This window comes from Filobasidium floriforme (genome assembly GCF_021052385.1).
Source record: "Filobasidium floriforme strain CBS 6241 chromosome Unknown HD553scaffold_32, whole genome shotgun sequence".
Taxonomy (NCBI): domain Eukaryota; kingdom Fungi; phylum Basidiomycota; class Tremellomycetes; order Filobasidiales; family Filobasidiaceae; genus Filobasidium; species Filobasidium floriforme.
Genome location: NW_025763653.1, coordinates 85,535 through 106,516, shown reverse-complemented (window position 1 = coordinate 106,516; position 20,982 = coordinate 85,535). Strand labels below are relative to the sequence as shown.

The window sequence follows — 20,982 nt, the reverse complement described above, 5'->3', positions numbered from 1 at the left end:
CTTCTCCGAACGCAATCCGAGATCTTTCTTCTTCTTTATCATGTCCGGAACATATAATCGACTTGTAATCAGAGGATATTAGGCAGCATCGACTGTCTGGGAATATATGTCCTCTTCCTTTCTGATCTTTGTTCGTTCGTCTTTCGTCTGGCGACCAGAACGTACAGTAGGGAAGAACCGCAGCGGGAACCCGGTCTACCCAATATACATCTCGATATCCCTACCTCCCGTTATGTATCTCAGTCACTAATTTCCCTTTTACCTTCAACCGGTTCCACTGATACGATCCCTCATCCTGGTATATTTATGTCAAGTCCCGGCGAGTGACATATTGACTCCGACAGTGATATCTCTTCATAAATACCGGCGCGATCTTCGCTCGGATCGACCTGCCAGGCAAGCCCTTCATAAGTCTGATCTCGACTCGCTCTTCAACTTCAATGTATCGAAGCGACGATACCCTTAGATCACTCTAACTCCAAAGGAGGTCTTGGCCCAAAGCGACGGTGGGAGCTGTCGTTATCGTTGTCGATGTTGTCTATCTCCTGCAGACAGACCGACGAAACGTAAAGGTCTTCTTCGCTACAGTAAGATCGCTCAAAAAGCCCAAATACAGTCTGGCCTATTTGATACACACGTGCCTCGTCTTGGAAAATATAGAGTTGTAGTTGTGTGACACCTACCGTTCACGGATGATATCACATTATTGAAAGCATACGGAAGTCCACAGTCAACGACCCACGGCAGTACAGTCTCTTGCCTACAGTATCACACCAGGCCACTACTTTACCCACCTGCTCTTCCTGCCCGTACATCGAACTCCGAAAATTCGTCTGCTGATCTCGAATAGGGAGCGGCATCGCTGTGAATCGAGGATAATCTCATCAACCAGGAACATTCACTGCTTCAATCAGTACGCCGTACCTGGGGACACGGGGACGACCGGGGAACACCTTCACGTACCCCATATCACACCCACCAGCTCAGAGATACACCAGTCTCGACTCCCTTTCCATTACCCCAACCAGGATCAAGTGTGTATCACTCTACAACGTACCAGTACACCCGGCCGTATCTATCTAGTTGCGATGCTCGGTCATAGTATAGTCTCTTCATCTCTTTATCGAGAATAGATACAGGCAGGCCGGGAACGATGATTACAATACCATACTGATCGCCATCGTGTCGTATCGTATCGTATCGTATCGTATTGTTAACCGAAAAGGAAAAGTCGGCGATCTCGTCTCATACTCCTACACCTATCAAGTGGGGGAACATAAAAGGTGTCTAAAATCAGTTCTGCGATCCGATACCCAGGAAAAAGGCTAGTTCAGGGTGTGTACACTCACATGCCGGACGTTGAACGGTGGTACTTCCGCGCAGATACGACACGCTGGTCTGTCTTTCGTATTCCTGAGCCGTATCCCTCTCTCTATCGAGAAGAGCGACAGCGCCATTAAACTCTGTCCACACCCGATGATGCAGGCTGGTAGTACCGTGTAAGAAGCCGCCGGGTTCGTCGAGCGTACGCCATGTCCAGTATCAGTATCAGTATACCGACCTGAGACGAAACGCAACACAATCCGAACCGAAGAAAACGAAGAAGACGAAGAAGATGAACAAATCCATCAGCTCATCACAGTACGGCGTGTGCGATGGTAGCGGTGGTGGTGGTGGTGGTGGTGGTGGTGGTAGTGATAGTGGGAAGATCGTCACCAGACCGTCCCCTCACTAACCTCTATCGGGGTCCGGGCATAGAGGACCTTTACCCAATTCCCTCCAGCCCAGACGTCTCTATGGGGACTTTTCATCATCGGCCATCCGTTGATTCGAAGGAGGTACAGATCCGATTCAAGCCGAGGGATCGGAAGGAAATTCGATGTCAAGGAAGTGATGGAAGATCCGGAGATGTGTACGTGGGTCCGGGATGTCGGCGTGAACGGCGGAGTTGGCGGTGGTTTTCCGGAGCGGGCTGGTTGGGCTCGGGTGGGAGTACCAGTAACAGTGACAGCGATAGCAACAGCGATTTCGAAGTCGACGTTGACGGTAGCCTCTTTGGTATGATGTCGACTAGACCCCTGCACCCGGTGTTTTCACGTGCGGTTTCTCCATGTCCGCCACCAACACCAACATCGACATCGACATCGACATCGACATCGACATCGACATCGACATCGACATCGACATCGACATCGACATCGACATCGACATCGACATCGACATCGACATCGACATCGACATCGACATCGACATCGACATCGACGTGGACATCGAAGTGGACGTCCAGATCCTCAAACACAGGCAAGCGGCCTTCCTCATCTTCATCTTGGTCTGCTCAAGTCCGCCATCGAAGTCCACCTTCCCGATCGAGGTCCACCTTCCCTTCCACGTTCCCTTCCACCTTCCCTTCCCTCTTGACTCCCTCCCAGCTCCACCTCCATCCCCGTCCTCCATCCCCATCCCCATCCCCGTCCTCCTCCTCGTCCTATTCTCGTCCTCCTCCCCTCGTCCTCCATCCTCCTCCTCGCTCCGTCCAGCGCCGTTAGACAAATCTCAACCGAGACCCGTCCTCCCTCGTCCTCCTCGACCCATCCCTTGTCCTCCATACTCGTCCTCATCCTCTTCCTCGACCTCCCTCGACCTCCCTCGTCCTCCTCCCCGTCCTCCCCCAATCCTCCCCCGTTCCATCCGAAGCCTTTGAACAACCCTCGAATAACCCAACCGAAACCCGGGCCGATCCGATCCGGAAGACCGCTTGCTGCTTCTCTCCCAACCCCCGCCATGGGGGACACGAGAATGTGTGTGTGATCTTAGGCCACCACGCTACGGGTTGGGTTGGAGAGTTGGAGGTCGAGGTCGAGGTCGATGGGGTTGGAGGTTGGGTTCGAGTTCTCGTGCTCCTTCTCGTGCTCCTTCGAGGTCGATCTTGACTATCGACTTTCGTCTGTCCGCCGGGTCTCTTTTCACTCTTTTCAGATGCAGATGCATACGCAGAGACAGATGCCGATGTAGCCGATGCAGAGCTGAGATGAGAGAATAGGAGACGAATAGAGGTCGGATATAAAGCGGTGGTGGGCCGGGCGGTGATGGTGCCGGTCGTCATTGTGATAGGTCAAGTGGTGGGAGGTGGTAGATGGACGGCCAGCGGAACCGATATCCAGGACAGACAGAGCCGAACGATCACCGACTTGCAGGCAAGAGGGGTCCGGGAGTTGTAATGTAATCGACGGTATGATATCAAGTCGGTGTACAGTAGGGGTGGGCGATAGGCCGTAAGGTAAGGTGGAAGACATCATCCGGAATCCGGAAGGGTTCACTGTCACCGGGGAAGGGAGGAACAGTAGCGTAACATAGGGGGGCCGAGCACAAAAGTCGATTCGATGAGCGATCTTTCTCTCTCCAAACTCAAGCTCTATACAGTAGTATAGAGGACCCGCGATATCAACCCCGACTCACTTACTTGTTGTTCCTCGTTTCTTTTCTTCATCTATCCCCCAATATAATCGCCTTATATGAAACCCTTGCGACCAGTCTCGTTCCCGGACCCGATTCGTCTGGCGGTAGACCTCATCACCGTCCTCCGTTTTCCCTTTTCCTCAAGCCGAGCGAGGACGATGGTGGGGTGGGCGGAGAGGAGTTGCTAATTCAGATCATACCGTCATTTTCTTTGATAGAAGGGATGGTGCGGTGTCTCTCTGTGATCTGTGAAGCTCAGGGGTGGTGGACGTTGGGATGAAGAGGTCAAGGGCGACGATTGCATGATCTCTACCTCGACCTCCACCTCCGACCTCCACCTTGCGGTGATGACGGCATCGGTGCGGATGCAAAACAGGCGAATGCCGACGGTTGTGGTGGTTCTTCAGCTACGAGCTCGCAATGACGTTCCTATGTCACTTCCCTACCCTACATCTTCTCTCTCTTGTCTTCAATAGCGATGTGATTATGATTGTGATAATACATACTCCTACTATGCCATCTGTGTTCCGTTTACCCTCCCTTGCGTCCAAAACCGGGATTTGAGAGATCGACGAGGAGGACCCCGACCCAAGAGATTCGTCGATTCGTCATCGCTTGCTCGCTTGAGGCAGATCAAATCTCAACTATACGCTACCACTCTCAAATCCAACCCTCCCTACCTACTTCTTCCCCTGGTTCCACACGCTATTCAATTTTCAAGTTCAAGGGCGTCTTGATCAACCGAAGGCCTAAGGACGGAGGCAGAGGAAATCCCCTCGTCTGGTCTCTTATCGGCCCACAACATGCCAACCATCCACACGCAAGGTGTCCCGTCCCGTAGGGTAGTCTACAGTAGTTCTTCTTCTCCCATCCCATCCCATACCTAGCCAGGCGGCGAAAACCTCGAAACCTCGGGTCACACACCACACCGGGTACACCGCATCGGGTTTGGAAGGTAGATTGCGATTGAGATTGAGATTTTGCCGAACCACACACCAGCGCCAGGCCGCCAGGTTGACGATCGTCACGACTCGATGCACCGCGAAACGTGGAACGTGAGATCAAAATCAAAATCAACCCCTAATCCAGGAAAAGGTGCCATTCACATCAAGATATCGCCCTATGGCCCTTTTCGCCTTACGCCTTACTGTAGGCATCATCGTCGTCCGGGTGAGGGTCCGGGTGAGTATAACCCCGCAGACACCGCTGACACCGCCGACACCGCTCACACCGCCAAAACACCGCAGATACCGCCGACACCGCAAACACCGCCAACACCAGCAACACCGCAGACACCGTCTACACCGCCAAAACACCGCCAACACCGCCAACACCGTCAACACCGCTAACACCGCAGCCGACCTTGAACTAAAAATGGGTGGGATCCGACTCTTTGAAGACTTCCGGGACGTCTTGCATCTAAATCTAAATCTGAAAGGGCGTCCCCCGCCCTCCGCCCTGGATCGAGGATGGATTATCGTGACGTGATTTGTTCGGGTAACATACTTGAAATTGGAGTTGGGGTTGAAGTTGAAGGAGGTGTTGAGGAAGGTCGGTTTCTTGGTAAGTTCCGAAACAGAAGAAAGGAATGGGGAGCGGGAAGGTCCTTTCGGGGGAGAATGTATAAGAAATACCGTACCGAAGCTGATCAATCGTTGTCTTTACACACTCATACGCCGACTCGTATACAGTCGGTTGTGGCGACGATACCGTACAGCACCCGCCTCCTCCGACGTCGGCTATGAAGCAGCAAATCCACTGAAGACGGAGACCAGACGGGCGGCAAATGCTGTACACCTCGTTCATATGATGCACGACCGCAATTCTCGGCATTGATATTCCATCACCCGCCTGATGGCAGAGAAGACGATATTTCCCTCTCAATCCTTACAACGTACAATAAACGACCGAGGAAGGATGTACTTCAGGTCCACTCACCCTACAGTGCGCCCGATCACCATCTTGCTCCCAGAATCAGAGGGAAGAACGGGGCGGAAACTACAATACGTGGAGGGAAGAGGAGACAAGCGAGGCTAGGAACAAAGTACTCAATGGAGAAAGAAGCGGTCGAGGTCAAGGGGACAGGCGAAGGAGTTTTGTGCGGGAGGGTTGCTCTGGTAGCTCTGGGATCGGGATCGGACGGCTGGTATTACCGTCGATACCTCCATACCTGCCTATGGCCTATGGTCTCGTCTCGTCTTCCGGCTGATTCCTACTGTGGATCTGTGGATGGCTACTGGGCCGCTCGAGGCTGATGATCTCGGCTCGCTACCTCCATCTCGACCTCGACTTCGATCTCACCTCGGCTCCAGGTTCATCATCATCGACATGGCCAGGATCGTCGACCAAGGCCACATTCCACCCATCTTCTTCTTGTGAATCGCGATAGCTCCCACCCGTTCTTGTCACTATCAACCATCGCATGGCCAGTCGACCCTTATCGGTCCTCTGCCGGGATCTTCTTCAGCTCTTTCCACCGCTGCCGATCTTGCCAGCGACGTCAAGATAGGACTTTTTCACCCATCGATCTTCACCTCGTCAGCGTTCCACACAAGGTCATCAGCTTTACCCGGACCACTAGCATTAGCCTAGCGGATTCTTGAGCGCCTCGCGACTGCATCGCCAATATCTCCTTCCCTCGTCATCATCTTCTCCCCTACTACAAATCGTATTCCGTGCCACCGCCGTCTCACATCACAGCTATGAAGACTTGTCCGGACCTGCAAGGAGGGATTCGACGCCGAGGTGTGAGGGTCTCCGAAGCAGAATGGCTCGGAGTCGGGGAAGGAAAAGGCGGTACCGAGCTGTTGAAGCAGAGCCAGATGACGTCAAAGTCGGGGAAGGAATCCCAAGCGGGATATGATACGGGGATCAGCTACGAGCCGCTGAAGCAAGGCCGATCCGAGCCAGAAGGGGAAGCACGTTTTAAGGGAATCGAGGAGGGTTCTTGGCCAAGAGTGAGTTCGTCAGGGACAGCTGAGAATCAGACCCGCGCTCGATGTATATGCATGCAAGCTGGGAGTACTGTATCTTGACGAGTTGCTCATCCTCCAACCTTGATCATCGTGTCTGCCAGGTGGATTCGCCTCAAGGTCAAAAACCGGTTCTACACAAAATCACCGAATTCGATTGGTCTCTCACTCCCGTATGCGGTAAAGCTCCTCTGATGGGCACATGATTCGTCTCCAAGCTCTGACTCGGATTTAACAACCAGTGAGTCGACCCGTACGGTCCTTCTCTATTCCCGCCTTCCTTCCATAACGTTGCTGACCGTCCGTTGCGTATCCTGTGCCATAGGTTTGCTGTTCTTCCATCTCGGACTTGGGGCTTCCGAGTGCCACATCCAGTAGCGGAGGATTCCGGCATAATTCGTGTCGCTTGCGGTGTCCTGACTGTCAGCCGGCGGCATCGCCTTGAAGACGGTCGGACCAAGCGAAGTCCTCCCTCCTGGTCACCGCAAGCTCAAGGCCAAGCTACCAGGTGGTAAGAGCTGCGGCTGCAACCAATCCACCTGATCGTGGATGCAAGCGACGGGCCGTGCCGACGTCAGGTTGCACAACTGTCTCAGCAGAACGACTGAATCCCGTCAACGGTGCCGCCTTCCTTGCAAGCGCTCCGGCATCGAGTAAAGGAGTTGGAAGAGACCAGAAAGTGAGCGAGGCTGGAGTCTGTGCATAGTGCCAGTGCCGAGACCGAAAAGAATGTCCGCTTACGTTCTGTCATTGCTGCCTGCAACCTAGTCACAGGTGCATTCACTGAAATACGGCAGCCGACACGAACCCACTGCGAAAGTGACATTCCTACCTCAAGCTTTCGTCAAGGTGGACACGAAGAAGATCGTCGGCTGTACACGTTCTGGCGAATCTGGAACGGTGGTCTCCTGGTCCCCTTGTGAGGCTCCACCTCGGCGGCTGTTTAGGCACCTTTATCCGTGAACCATGAAGTATGCCGGCCACCAAACGATTCGACTTGCCTCCAAGATCATTGCTTCCTCCTCGCGGCTCCATCGCTAAACCTGTCTTCTCGTTTCAACATCTCTTTGCCGTTATTCGAGACGACTTTTCTCAAGGACAAGGTTGAAGCCCTGTGCCGGATCGGTGTAAGCGGAGAGGATACCGTGATGCAGTTTCCGCCTAGGAGAAGGGCCCCCAGGGCCATACCATTCGTGAATCTCTCAGCTCTTCTCCTATGCTCTTTCACCTTGAGCGGATCTGTGGTGTGGCTAGACAGCAAAGGCTTGACGGTCGGTCTCGTTTCGCAAGTCTCGCGGATGGAATCGACCTGTGGGCCCATCTGATATCCATATTCTATTCGATTTCCTATTTTTAAGACGAGCTCTTATTACCCAACTCCCCCAGCCAGAGCGATAGCTCTTTCCCAGACGACCTTGGCCGTTACCGGACTGGATCAAGCCTCCATGCGTTGACAGTACGTCTAGCCTGCAGCCCTTTGGCTTAAGCGATCCGCTTTGTATCTCGTTAACGACCCGTCTTCCGGTGACCAAATAGACCAGCTTCGCGTGCGACCCTCGAAAGATGCTGTTCTTCTCCGCTGCTTTACGGAGGAGGTAAGCAGGTTTCGCTTTCATGACTTGGTCCTTTCCTGAAGGCTGATTGTCTTCTTGCGCATTGCTTTGGGCTGGGTTTGACGGGAGTAAGGCTTGTGTGGCATGCTTTTGGCCATCCTTGAGGGTGAGGAGAGTGTTCGGGACGTGAAGTGGCAAAACTGCACACCGATTCCAGGTGGGTGGGACGGTTGTGAATATCTTGCGCGTTGACAGCAGATCTGAATGCTGACCTCTCTTTCTTCTCCGCTTGCATCATACTTTGCAGTGCAGCATGCCTTGGCGGATTTTCGCGAACGGTTCAAGCGACCGGGAGGAAGGACCATGAGCAATGATGGTTCGTTATAACTACCCAGGTCAGTATTTCTTGCGAGGCTTGTAAAGTGGAAGTATGCCGGCTGATCGTTTGATCGATTTCCTGTGTATCTGGTCCAGATAAAATCTGCGAACCCGCTTGACATCAGGATCGCCTACAATGTGGCGGCAGCTCGCCACCTGGGAGCTAAGCAGACCGTCAGGTCGGAGTGGCCCTTCGATCGCCTGTGTGAGGACCGACTCCTCCCGATTTGAACCGTCGCAAGACCTCGGATACAGCGTGCAACGCAGACAACTGCGGTATGGGTCTAAAGACAGCTTGTGGTAGGCCTATCTTCGTTTGGGGTCAGTGTCTGGTCAGGGCCGTGCTGATGTGTATGTTCCGGAATCCATAGATCTGAAAGAGTGTAGCCACGGCTAGCTCAAAATGATCTGCATGGCTCCAAGGCGGAAGGATTGTGGCACCCCGAGAAGAGGTCACAAGGAAGCAAGAGGCGATATCATTATGGAGCGGTTTGAAAGTACAAAAGGTGATTCATGACGACGCGGAGTTCGAAGCGCTCTTTCAGGAACTCATACCCGAATCTGTCTTGGTAGATCAAGTAACACGAGGATCTTGTCGGAGGCGGGGAGCATCCACAGCTCGAAGAGCAGATCGCCGTCGTGGCGCAGCAAGTCATCAAGCTCAGCGGTTCCACGTAGACTCCAGCATCCAATTCCGAATATCAGGGAACCGTCAGATGTGACACCTCCGTCCAGGATCATCTCAAGGTCACGGCTTAGATCGTTTCCAACGATGAACAGTTTACGGGATTCGGCCGAATGATCTCTGAGCACTCGACACAAATGCCTTGCTGTCCAACTTCAGGAACAAAATACATGAAACATTCACATCTCGAGCGGGTCATCAGGATCTTCCAGATCTTGAGTATAGCAAGCCAAGGGCGAAGAGACCGTGCGATTAAGGGAGGAGCTGTACGTGGCGGTTGGGGATCAAAGAAATAGTATGTTTGGACAGCTCACGCTCGTGCGTAGCGCATGTAGCATGCGGTCTGACCCTATCCTTGCTCCTCGCAGTAGAACGCTGCCACGCTTGATCGGACAGTGCACGCAAAGTCTACGTCCCCACAGCATGGTCTAGGCTACTGTATCTTGGACGCGCTCGGGGTCACGGCGTAGCGACTTGTAACCTGCCGGGGTGATATCATGCAAAGGGCTTTCTAGGCTCACTTAAACGCACGACAACCGGTCATGTGGAAGCAAGACGTCGAGATCGGGCCAAAGCTCAGGGTCACAAACGGCATGATTCTTGCGCGGCATATGCGGTGATACATTCGACCCGGACCCGCATGCCCTTTCCCGGTGGAGAATCCTTGTTCGCCGAGTCAGGAGTCGCCTTGGAGCTGTACTAGGTCGAACATTCCGTCTATGGGTGGCAGACATTCCTAGATTCTCGTCTGATTGAATGAGTACCTCCCGTTCAGTTTGGAACCGAAAAATACTGATCTAGATCGAGCGCTTGGATCAAAGGCATCATGGACCCAACAGCCAAATCCTAGACGTATCATGCGTCTCTCAAGAGAGGTGATTCCCAGGTCTCCGTCGGACTGCGCTTCGGGTCTATTTCCTGTCATACGATTCCTAGCCATGATTACCGTCCAGGATAAAAGTCATATGATCTGGGATTGGACCTTGAGCTTGCTAAGGGAGTTGGCTTTACGCGTCCAACTATGGAGATCGGGATTAACGACTTAACGGTGTCTAGCAGCAGCCCAACTTATACCAATCGTATGGATCAGAGAATACCACTTGATCGTTTTTGTGAGAGTCCGACCAGAACGGTGTCACGTAAAGTTGCCCCATTTACACAGCGCACGATCCATACGTTCACGCTCCCGCCGTAGAAGGCAACGGTACACTCCGGCATACCACATTGCAAGCCGGAGAAATGGGAAGGTTCAAACCTGCAGTCCGCATGACGAGTCTCGATATCGTATCTGGCGGATGAGAACTCGGCATTGAACGAGTCGATGTCATGACATCGTCTGGGAACCAGATCTGACATGGTGACATACAAAGCGGTTGGGTTTCTTCTTTTGCCTTAGAGTTCTTGACTTCCGAGCTCCCAAGTCCGTATCATAGTTGTCATATCGCTCACTTTCGTCACCGTGTCGTCGAAGATCGATTGAGACGGTCTTCGATTTCCCGGGCTTTTTCCTCTTTTTCCTCCAAGTCCGAGCCACCTCCTCTTCAGCATAATCTTCTGCATGAGCTTGTACTTCAAGCCCATCGCCCTGATAGCTATCGTCCCTCCTGATTTCCGGCCAACGGTAAAACCCTTTTTGAGTCGATCGGTGATGTGCCAGAGCCATGTTGGAATGGAGAATATTGACGACCGCCGTCAAATCCCTTTCGCAAGTCTCAGCCCGACGCATCATCCCTCCCTTTGCCCTCTCCGGATTCTCAATCTGCCCCGCCCTTTCAGACATTCCTTCATTCTCCTCCTTAAACGTAGCCAGTCCTTGCTCTGAACTCTCGACCGGCCGCACGCTTTCAAAGATGTCGCTTTTCAAGCAGGCGATTGATGTCTTATGGATTAATCCTTTCTTCATCCCGCCATTCTCACTTTGCGAGGGACCGTCGTTTTCCGTTCAAGGCAGTCGCGGCAGCAAGATCACGTTAGGATCACCGCAGAAACCTTCGCTGATGCCGAACGGTGTTATCCAGTTAATGGAGTAGCCTAGAAGCGAGCATGTTGTCCAGCCGACACCGCGAGTTGATCGGAAGTGCATGTGCATGCGATAACCGCGAGAGTAACCGGCGATGTCAATTGAGCCGAGCCAAGTCATGATTCCAGACGGGCCGAATCGAGGCCAAGGTGACTTCCGCACATGTCATTGCGGATGAGCAGATCCAGTCCGTAAGAAATAAGGAAGCGAAAGTCCCTCACACTCTTCCCGGACACCACGGTCCTTTTCCACCTCGTCCGAATCCGTTCCAACTCGATCGGGAACTCCTCGTCCCCCCAAGTTTCCGCACCCTGAAATCTGTCCACGGTATCCATCATCTCCTCCTCAACGAAATTCTCCTAGCCTCCGTCTTCGTGCCTGCCAAAAACGTTTAAATTGAACTTTCCCCGGCAAAAGTCATCTTGATCGCTTTCTTTCGAGTCTCCTTCGATTTTCCCCTCTCCATTCACACCTTTGTCCTCCGTTCAATCTCGAAGACGATCCACTCATGAACCATAAAGCGAGCGGTGGGTCCTGTTCGCCAATTTGAGAGACGCGATCGCCTCTTCCCTTCCTTGCCTCGTCCCTTCCTGGCAATGCGAGCGAATCTTTTGAAATCCTCCTCTTCATCGAAACCGGGGCAGGCGATGCTCAAAAAGCCGTAGAGTCGAGGTCACTCGCGGGGGTGAGGTCGATCAAAAGGACGTGTGCCGATTCAGGTCCTTTTGGAATGACGTTGATAACCCGCTTTGCGAAGTCGGCGAGGTCGTACGGTGTGCGGTGTTGTACCTAGACAACCCTAGATCTGGCCTTTTCCGTTAAGGTCGAACTTCGACAAGCTCAGATATTTCGAAGTCGAAGTTCAAGCGACGTGACACCAGATCCAGGTTTCGCGGCTGAATTCCACCATCCGTCCCAGATCCCACCCGAACCCCAGCCTCAACCTCTACGCCGACCCCCAAAACCCGCCCCAGACTCGCCCCCTTGAAGCTCCAAGAGGTAGCCTCGCCCGATCCAGCTCGTAAACCCATCACCTCCCCCTTCTCCTTCCTGGGGAAACACATTGTGTACGCTCCGATCGACCCTTTCCCAGTAGTCTAGACCGTTCTTCCAAAATCGACCCTCTCCCCGCACACACACCACACCACACCACACCCCATCACACCACACCAAACCACACCACGCCCCACCACACACCGTCCCGTCCCGACCTGTCCCGGCCTTCCGGTCTGATAACCCTTCTTGTATATCGAATCGTCTTCCCCTTAAGAGCTGTCGGCATGCCTTCCCCCCCTCACCTCTTCCGTCCCTTCCGAGATTATCGTCCGCTTCAAGTCCCGGTTCACAACAGTGAACAGTGTCCCCCCACCACTTAAGCGGTTCTTCTCCATATTCCATCTCTTTCAACTCCGATCTCGACCTCGCCCTTGGATCTTGAATCTGGAGTCTTGAATCTCGAGTCTTGAATCTCGAATCCCGAGTCTTAAATCCCTCCCCTTGATCCCCGTGAAACGTATCCGAACGAACCACACAGATCCTCACACAAAAGGCGTATGGGTGTGAAGGTGTGTATCCGTACGTCAAATCCCAGTCCTAGGCACTAGTATAGGGTATGTGATCCGATTTCGATCCGGGTCCAGGCCTGGTCAGGTCGGTCCGGTCCGGTTGGGGATTTCGAAGACCCAGACGGGTTTGGGTTGAGTTGAAGCCGAGAAATGAGGGATGAGATGAGACGAGACGACCTCGAACCGGGTCGAGTTGAGTTGAGTGGGCTGGGAGGGACGAGCTCGAGACCCGCCGGGACGAGCTAGGCTGGCTGAGAGCCTCGGGATCTCCCTTCCTACTACCGATGAGGATGGAGACGAGGATGACGTTGGATTTGAGGAGTCCGTAGAAAGAAGACTTGTCCCCGATCCGATGAACAGTCCCCTTCCACCAGAGCGGATAAGATTGCAGTCGCCAATAAGCCAGTACCCATCCGTCAAATCGACCGCCCGAACAATCCCCGTCCGCTTTGATGTTTATGTTCCTCTATATTTATATTATAGCTCTTCTCGTTCTCGCTGAGTCCGGTATCTTTCGAGTTCAGCGTCCGTCACTCCGTCACCTCGTCATCTCGTCACTCCGGATCTTCTTTAAAGGATGTTCGGTTTGGTTTCCATATGTCGGTAGGTAGGTAGGCATTCGGATAGGTAGGTGGACAGAGGGAGAGGGAGTTCCGACGTCGAAGTTGCCGTTGAAGACCAATCGGATAATCGGATAGCAGGGGCCGAAAGAGAAGACCCTGATCCCTATTTGCTAACTGTTTGCTGATGACAATAATAATAGTGCACGTTTTAAGAACCCTCGCCCCAGCTCCCGGTCCGTGGTCGTGGTATTATATTATATTATATCCCATCCCAAGCCGACCAAGTTCATATTATATTGTTCGGTGCATTCGTCCGAGTATTGTTCTACGTGCGATGTTGAGGAGAGGAGTCGCTTCGCTTCGCTTTGTGGGTCTTATGGGAAGATTGTTCTTGAACCTTGAACCTGAAACTTGGAACTTGGAGCCCGATCAGGTGTGGTAGGATGTGATGGTCTCGGTGTCTCCCTATCTTGACACCGCTTATAGTCAAAACATCCTCTTTCCGAACCAGATCCCGGTATCATACTGTGCGGGGCTGTGCTATGCTATGCTGTGCTGTGCTGTTTGCCCATAAGTCGATCCCGAAGGACGTGTCTGGAGATACCCGGAAGAGTCGTAGAATCCACATAATATAGAGACTGGAAGCCGTATTCCTGTATACGCAAAAGCAAAAAGATCGCACATCACATGTTGGCCCTTGCCCTTACCACCCGTTTTGCCCTGCTCGCACAGATGTGTGTCACGTATGATTTCATTCCTTTCCCCCCTTGTCGTCCTAATGTACTACTACTCTTGTGTATTTCTTGACCCTGTCACAGGCTTCCTCCTTGATATTTGGTTGTCCCTCCGGAAAGCGGCAAACACGTACGGTCCGAGGTCAGGCTCATCGCAAGTCTTGAAGGTTCACCGATCCGAACTATTATTTTGACCGTCGGGTGGTTTTCCCATGTTTCGTGATTACAGAGGAGATCTGAAGAGCTTGCTAAGTCACTCAATCACTGGATGTTGATTTCGAAGCGGTCTGTGTGTGTAGGGCAGGATGCGAGATGCGATGGGTTGTGGATGATACTCGCACTCGTTGCTAGATGGATGAACGAGGGTGGAGGCGAGCTACGAGGTAAGAGCCCGCCTCCTCCTCCACCTCGACCTCCACCTCTGCCGTCATCAGTCACGTAAGATTACGTGAGAGCGTTTCGAGAGACGGGAAGTGGAGGTCGACAGCTTCACTATCCGTCATATCGTCAACCTCGCAACCTTACAACCTTGCAACTTGCAACTTGCATCATCAATCGCAGGACAAGACGTGTACACACTGCTGTTCAAGAACAGACAACTAGCAACTAGATCCATGGAATTCTAATATACCTTCCAGCTCTCTTACTCCCTCCTGGGTCCGGACCCATCCCATGTCCCGAGCCCGAATCGTGACCTCGAACTTCGATTTCAACCTTCGGAGACCCTGCCGACCCCTCGAGATCTAACATCGACGGGGACCGATCGTATCTCCTCCAGCTTCTCAGTCTCCGATCCGAGCAACCTTAATAGGAGGAAGGGAAGAGTGGGACTGGAAGACGTACCGCTCGGAGACGAATTCGAGATCGAGTTTGAAATCGAGTTCGAGAGGGAACGCGAAGAAGAAGAAGAAGAAGAAGAAGAAGAAGAAGAAGAAGAAGAAGAAGAAGAAGAAGAAGAAGAAGAAGAAGAACACCCGGGGATCCTCCATTCGGAAAGAAATCATCAGCGGGTCGCAAAGCAACAAGAACAGGAACTGGAACTGGACGAGATGGAAGGGGTTCTCGTTCAACTTGGGAACTTTGGAATATGGAACACGACGAGTTGAGCTCGTCGAAGGGGAGAGCAGTTGAGACGGGTTGACCGGGAACTAGCCTCTTAGCGGCCCGAAGAAGCACGAGCTGTCCCGAGCGCTCCACGACTCCATAACTCCAAGGCCAACAGGGCCAACATGGCCAACAGGATCAGGATCCCGAGAACCGGGAACCATCCCTCCATCCGTCTCTCGTCGAATTCTCGAAGAGGACGAAAAAGAGGACGAAGAAGAGGACAAAAAAGAGCACGAAGAAGAAGAAGAAGGAACACCTCAAGCCAGAACCCCATCTACTCGGTCAGACCTGGTTCAGCTCAGCTCTATCAGCTTCAGCTTCAGCTCCAGCTAGTACGATCAGAGAAGAGCGTCAGCTATCAAGTTAGCACGATACGATAAAGGGGGATTGGTAGGAGATGGGACGTTGGCGTACACGTGCGAGGAGGCGTACCAGGTCCGGATTGGACGACGTCGATTTTGACGTCGACGTTGATGTTGAGATCGACCTCGAAGTTGATTGACGTCGATGTCGACCTTGACGTTGACCTTGACCTTGACGTCGATCCTGGAGGACCTTTCGAATGCGTTCCCGCCGTGGACCTGTTACGTTGTCGATACCGAGGACATTACCCTTACGCTTCCCCGAGTCTGTTTGATGGCAAAGGCCGTACTGCGAATTGCAAACCGCAGACGGGAGACGGCAAATGGCAAACGGCAAACGGCAAACGGCAAACGGCAAACGGCAACTCGCGGACGGCAAGAATAGATCGTCTTCACCTTCGATGCTATCTACGAGCGCTATCGAGGCACGATCATCTGCTCATTAGCACTTCTCGTACTAGCACCTCTGGCACTGCACTCGTACTCGTACTCGTACTCGTACCTCGGCGTACCGGAACGATAACATGGCCAGGACCAACTACCCCCGTAACATATACCAATACCAACATCGTCCTTACCCGATATCGACCCGACCCGACCCGACCCGGCCTAATCTCCGATGTGTCAAATTACACCTCGAGCGAGCGAGAAGGGAATATCGTCTCCCTCTGTATATGTCCACCTCTTCCCCGTCTCCTTCGGGGTTAGGGGTTAGATTAGATGAGATGGCAAGCTTTAAAAGGAATCCCCCGGGCTGGTGAGGGTAGGTCTGAGTCTCGGGTGATATGATATAATTTGATCCGGCTCGGAGCTGATTCTATTTGTCGCCTTTCAGTCTGATACTTGGGACCGTGGAGTTCGTCGGGGAGATCACAGGGTATGGCTTCAGAATTGCTATTGTCGTTGTTTAGGCGATCATACCCGATTGAGTCGACCCGGCTTGGGCGGTATCACACCACACCACACCATACCACGCCATATCACACCGCGCTCTCTCCTCGGACGACTATCATACACTGCACGACATTGCATTGCAATGCAGTCTAGGGGATATGAATCCGAGACGTTCCTCTCCTTTGGACGCCAGTACACGAACTCAAGTCTACGAGGGTTCCGGGGTTTCAAGTTTCAAGGCTCGATGAAGAGAGACGAAAGGGGATCGGATCGCATTCCGAGGAAATCTACGTTTCCGCGGAGAGGAGGACTTTCGGGCGCAACATGTCTTGTCGTCGAATTCAAACAGGCGGAGAAGATATGTTATATGGGCAAGCTACCGCTACCGGACTCGGGGTGGTGGGTCGGAAGTCTGGGGGTATCGTCGGTCGTCGATTATCTATCGCCCGGTGCGGACTTTCGAGTCACATGCACATGCGCAGCAACCTGTGGTCTCATGTGCGCCATGATCTGAGGCGGCTCGCTCGGAGTCGGTCACTTCAACACCGGATCGAAGCCTTTGATACTGTATGTTCACGTAAGCCGATCCAGCAGCGAAAAGGATGGCGGGGTAAAGCTACTTGATATTGATAGCTTATATGAACGATGCTCTCTCCCGACAGGTGATGTCGTGTTCCTGAGCGGTGGCTTCGACGAGTCTCTGGAATCGCTCGCGGAAAGCTTTGCTGCGCAAGAACTCGGTAATACCGACTAGGCTGGTAAGTTTTTTCCAGTCAAGTTCAGCGACGGGGCAAGGCGGACGGCTGATCAGTCTACGTATCTGCGCACAGGGTTTTTGTGATTGGCAATGGCCATACAGGAGAAAGGGTTGTCAATGCTAGTTCGTCGTTCCTTTCTCCACCGGACAATGGGGACAAGCGGTATGTGCAATTTCGCTGTCATTGGCATTGTCAGCTCCTGCTAATATAGTCCACAAATTCCTCAGGCGGAGATTACAATGACGTTGGGTGCGCTCGATGACAACCTGCTTTGAGCCGGTCAGTCGAGTTTCCCGTTTTGAGCTCTTGGGTCCGAGCTGAAGAATCTGGCTGGTCAGTTCCTGTTCCCTCTCATTGCTTTTGGCAGGCGTACAGGCCCGTAGACGGATATCGTCTATCGCTGTATCTGAAACACGCGCGGAACGGCTTCAATCCTGAAGTTTCAGGGTAAGCTTGCGTGACGATACGCTTGGAATCACGAATCCGCTTATCACTGAACCTCAATACGAATTTGATAGGCAGTGGGTCAAAGTCCCTGTATTCAAGGGTCGAAAGGGTGGGTGTATCAACGTCTTGCAAGCAATGGAGCCTAGCCGGCGAGACTCGGCAGCCGAACATATCAAGCTTCAGACGAAAACGTGGCCGCTCGTTCGAGCGCTTCACAAATGACTTCTCAAGAATCACATACTTGCCCGTCTCTCAAGCCAACGCCAGGTAGAAACGTTCCACACGGAGTTGCTTCTGATATGACAAGGGGACAAGATGGTAGCTCGTCAATGCAATCCTGATCTCGAGTCGATTGGGACGACACAAGGACGTATCTTCCGAGAAAACGACTCCTCGATAGCCGAAAGGATGGGAACCCCCCCCCCCCCCCCCAGGACCGTCCGCACTGTTTCGGAAAGGAAAAGAGGATACGTTAAGCCTTCCCTTCCGATCTAGAAAGAAGGCGAGAACAGGAGCCGCTCCCGGACGCCTAGTCCTGCTCTTTGGCTGGACCTTGCCCTACACATCAAGGTGTCTCTACATGTCGTCGAACTCGACCGAGTCGCCGCATCGTACTCCAGGCTCCCCGCTCCCCGAGCCTTCGCCATCGGTCATGACCACAGAACACAACAGCGATCAACCATACGATTATTTTTGGGCCGAGTAGAGTCCGGATTCGACGCTGCCAATACCCACGATCATATGAAGGCACAGGTTGACCTCGATCTGGCTCTCAGTACCTTCTTGTTTAAGCTGAAGGATAGGTCGGACCTGAGCTGCGATGGTGAGTGTTCATGGTATACGCTCATCATCGCTCGTTGCCCCCGAACTGAAGCGAGCCCTGGAATTTCGATCCGTCAGTTCTCAGTGCCACCGTAGTATAAGAATAAACACCGAAAATCTCTAGTGATCAAGAAGGATGCATCGCTTAATCTTACAGCACTGCATCCCATCGCATGACTTTGGGCGGGACGAAGAAACAAGCGATTTGATGGGGTTCAACTATACGCACGTTCAAGTCGCTGCTCCACTGAATGTATGAGAGCAATGACCCTCCTTGACTCAATACGATGTCTGATCAGCAAAGCTAACCGATCGGTCTCGAACGGTTACTAGTGATATTTCCAGGATGGAGGATCATACTTGATTCGTCCAATGAGGGTACTTCGGATTCGAAATCCCTCAACAAGAATGCCTGGGGCTTGTCGGAATTTACCCGCAACTCTCCCCTTCCATCGCTGCCACCGAACGGCCCTTTAGAACGGTCGAAGGGGCGTATTTGCTATCTACTCCACTGAGGTTAGCCGACTTGCATCAGGATTTTGCCGGTTGGTCGACATCAGTCGAGGGCTTGTCGGGAACCGAGATATGGTCTATCTATCGAAATAATGGGAGTGCCGAGGAACAGACGGAGACGGACATCATTCACTTGCCTAAAGGGGGAACTTGCAGGTGAGTTGTTCTTCGAACGCATATCCCCTCGCCTCTTGCTGCGACTCACGATGACGATGTGACTTGGTCTCGCGCGATTCTCAGTCCCATGCTCCTCGGAGTGCCTCACTCTGTCTATGCAATCGGGCCAACAATCTGTTGACTCCACCACGTCTGCATCACAACGCTTTCGCCCTATCTCTCGATGACTGGACGTGATTAGGTCAGCACTGCGGCAACGATCAAGTATCGGTGAGCTTGCGGAATCAGAAGATTAGGTTAATCGTGGCCACGGGACTGACTTTTCTGTTTTCCTCCTTGGGGATCGAATTTGAGCTTCACAGCAAGCACACGTCACAGTTTCACAACTGCTTCCCGTTCATCACGACACGTCTCCTCACGACATACTCAACCTTTGCAAGAAACGGGATCTCCGGAGGCCGATTTGGCGGCGGTCGACCCTCATATCTAAGCCATACGTCCCATATTGAAAGCAGGATCTGAGGCGGTATGGCGATGCGAAGGAGTAGACGAGGATCAAATTTGGGTCGACAGACTCAAGCGATAGATGGCGGGAATCCTGAGAAAGGAGAGGAAACAGGGTCGTCTCCAAAATGGAGGCGAAGCCGCCACCCACACGAGCGTGCGGTGTGGTCCGACCTCGGACCTTGACCTCTCTGGACTCTGGCTCATACGAGTATTCAGCTTGCCGTGCTATACATATAGCAAGCTCAACAACCTGGAGGACAAGTACCTATCGCTCTCTCGCCGTCAAGACTACCAGTACTCGCGCTTGGAATTTCACGTCGTTCAGTCTTTGGCTCGGAGCTGAGATTCGTTGGCGGAAAACCTTCCTTGATCGTACGACCGAGCTCAATCGATGATCGGCGGAAATTGTCTTAGAGGGGATAACCCGCTTGAAGCTCCCAATACCTCCTCAACTTCTACTCGATACGGGACACTCCTTTCCTCGGCCCAACTTGTTCCGACAAACAAGCATCACAAGCAGATCATCGGGACCGAGCTGAAGAGGATCGTAAGATTGCGATTATGGTCACGATTGCGAGACGAGATGGGATACGGAGTGAGTTTCGTCTCCATTTCGAGCGTGGACATCCTCTTCCTTCAGCTCGACGTTCTACATCAGCCTTCCACCTTCCGATTTCTCTCACCGATCGTTTGACGACTTGACGTTTTCGAGTGAAACTAAGCTGATCTGATCTATCATCCGGCGCTTCTTCCCCTCCGCCTTCGTACATTGCACATCGCAGTTCGATTTTCACCTCCAGCTCTGCCTAAAGCTCCAGCTCTACGTCAATCTACTCGCTCGACCGCCACTACTACCTCTTTGCTCAACCGGGGTTAGGACGTCATGCCATACCATGTCGCTCCCGCCTGGCTGTGCATTCCCGCTGGACCCATAACCTCTCGTCGCCACGCTCGCCCTACATTAACGCCCACGATCATGCCGGCTCGAACTCGCCTGATATCGGCTGAATCGTGACGTTCAGTGACGTCGCAACTAGGAGGAACGCGGTATCACAAGGAATCTTCTGGCTTTCGACAATCAGCGTTCACCTTTGTTATTGACTACAGCTTCGAGAGGAATTCGAAAACCAACTCCGACACCGAGATCAACCCAGTAAGCAAGAGTGCAGTATCTCGTCTCCAAGACAAGCAGCCCGGAGGTTCAAGAGAGGCATGTGAAGTGGACAAACGAGCCGGACGAGGCGGGCAGGATACCACAACGATGAGGTGCAGGGGGAAGAGCGAGAGGAAGGAAGGATCTGGAACCGCCAGTGATCTTGGTGCTGAGGGTCAAGCGGGATTGAGGAGAAGGGGTCGGCGATGACCATCAGGGTTTGAACAGCCGAGCGGAATGCCATTGGGACCAGGTCTGGGGGACGGCAAGGGATGGAGGAAAGAGACGGGTACAGAACGGACTTACCTGATTCGATCAGTGAGAGGGATTCCAATCCAAAGCCACGATTACGCACAGGTCAAATACGAAGCTGATC

General features: G+C 52.8%; 2 protein-coding genes across 2 annotated transcripts; one reads left to right on the top strand and one right to left on the bottom strand.

The window, feature by feature from the left end:
- Positions 1-1,712: 1,712 nt before the first annotated feature.
- HD553DRAFT_346604 (uncharacterized protein) lies at positions 1,713-2,783 on the bottom strand (the record flags this gene model as incomplete). Its single annotated transcript, XM_046183219.1, has 3 exons — positions 1,713-2,078; positions 2,132-2,331; positions 2,402-2,783. 3 exons carry the CDS (start codon positions 2,781-2,783, stop codon positions 1,713-1,715), a joined length of 948 nt encoding a protein of 315 aa, XP_046032480.1.
- A 3,375-nt stretch (positions 2,784-6,158) lies between these two features.
- HD553DRAFT_327254 (uncharacterized protein) lies at positions 6,159-9,514 on the top strand (the record flags this gene model as incomplete). Its single annotated transcript, XM_046181790.1, has 11 exons — positions 6,159-6,413; positions 6,533-6,608; positions 6,856-6,939; positions 7,007-7,107; positions 7,203-7,347; positions 7,401-7,555; positions 7,895-8,023; positions 8,456-8,564; positions 8,615-8,680; positions 9,204-9,310; positions 9,416-9,514. The coding sequence occupies 11 exons, from the start codon at positions 6,159-6,161 to the stop codon at positions 9,512-9,514; spliced, it is 1,326 nt and encodes a 441-aa protein (XP_046032479.1).
- Between the last annotated feature and the right edge of the window lie 11,468 nt (positions 9,515-20,982).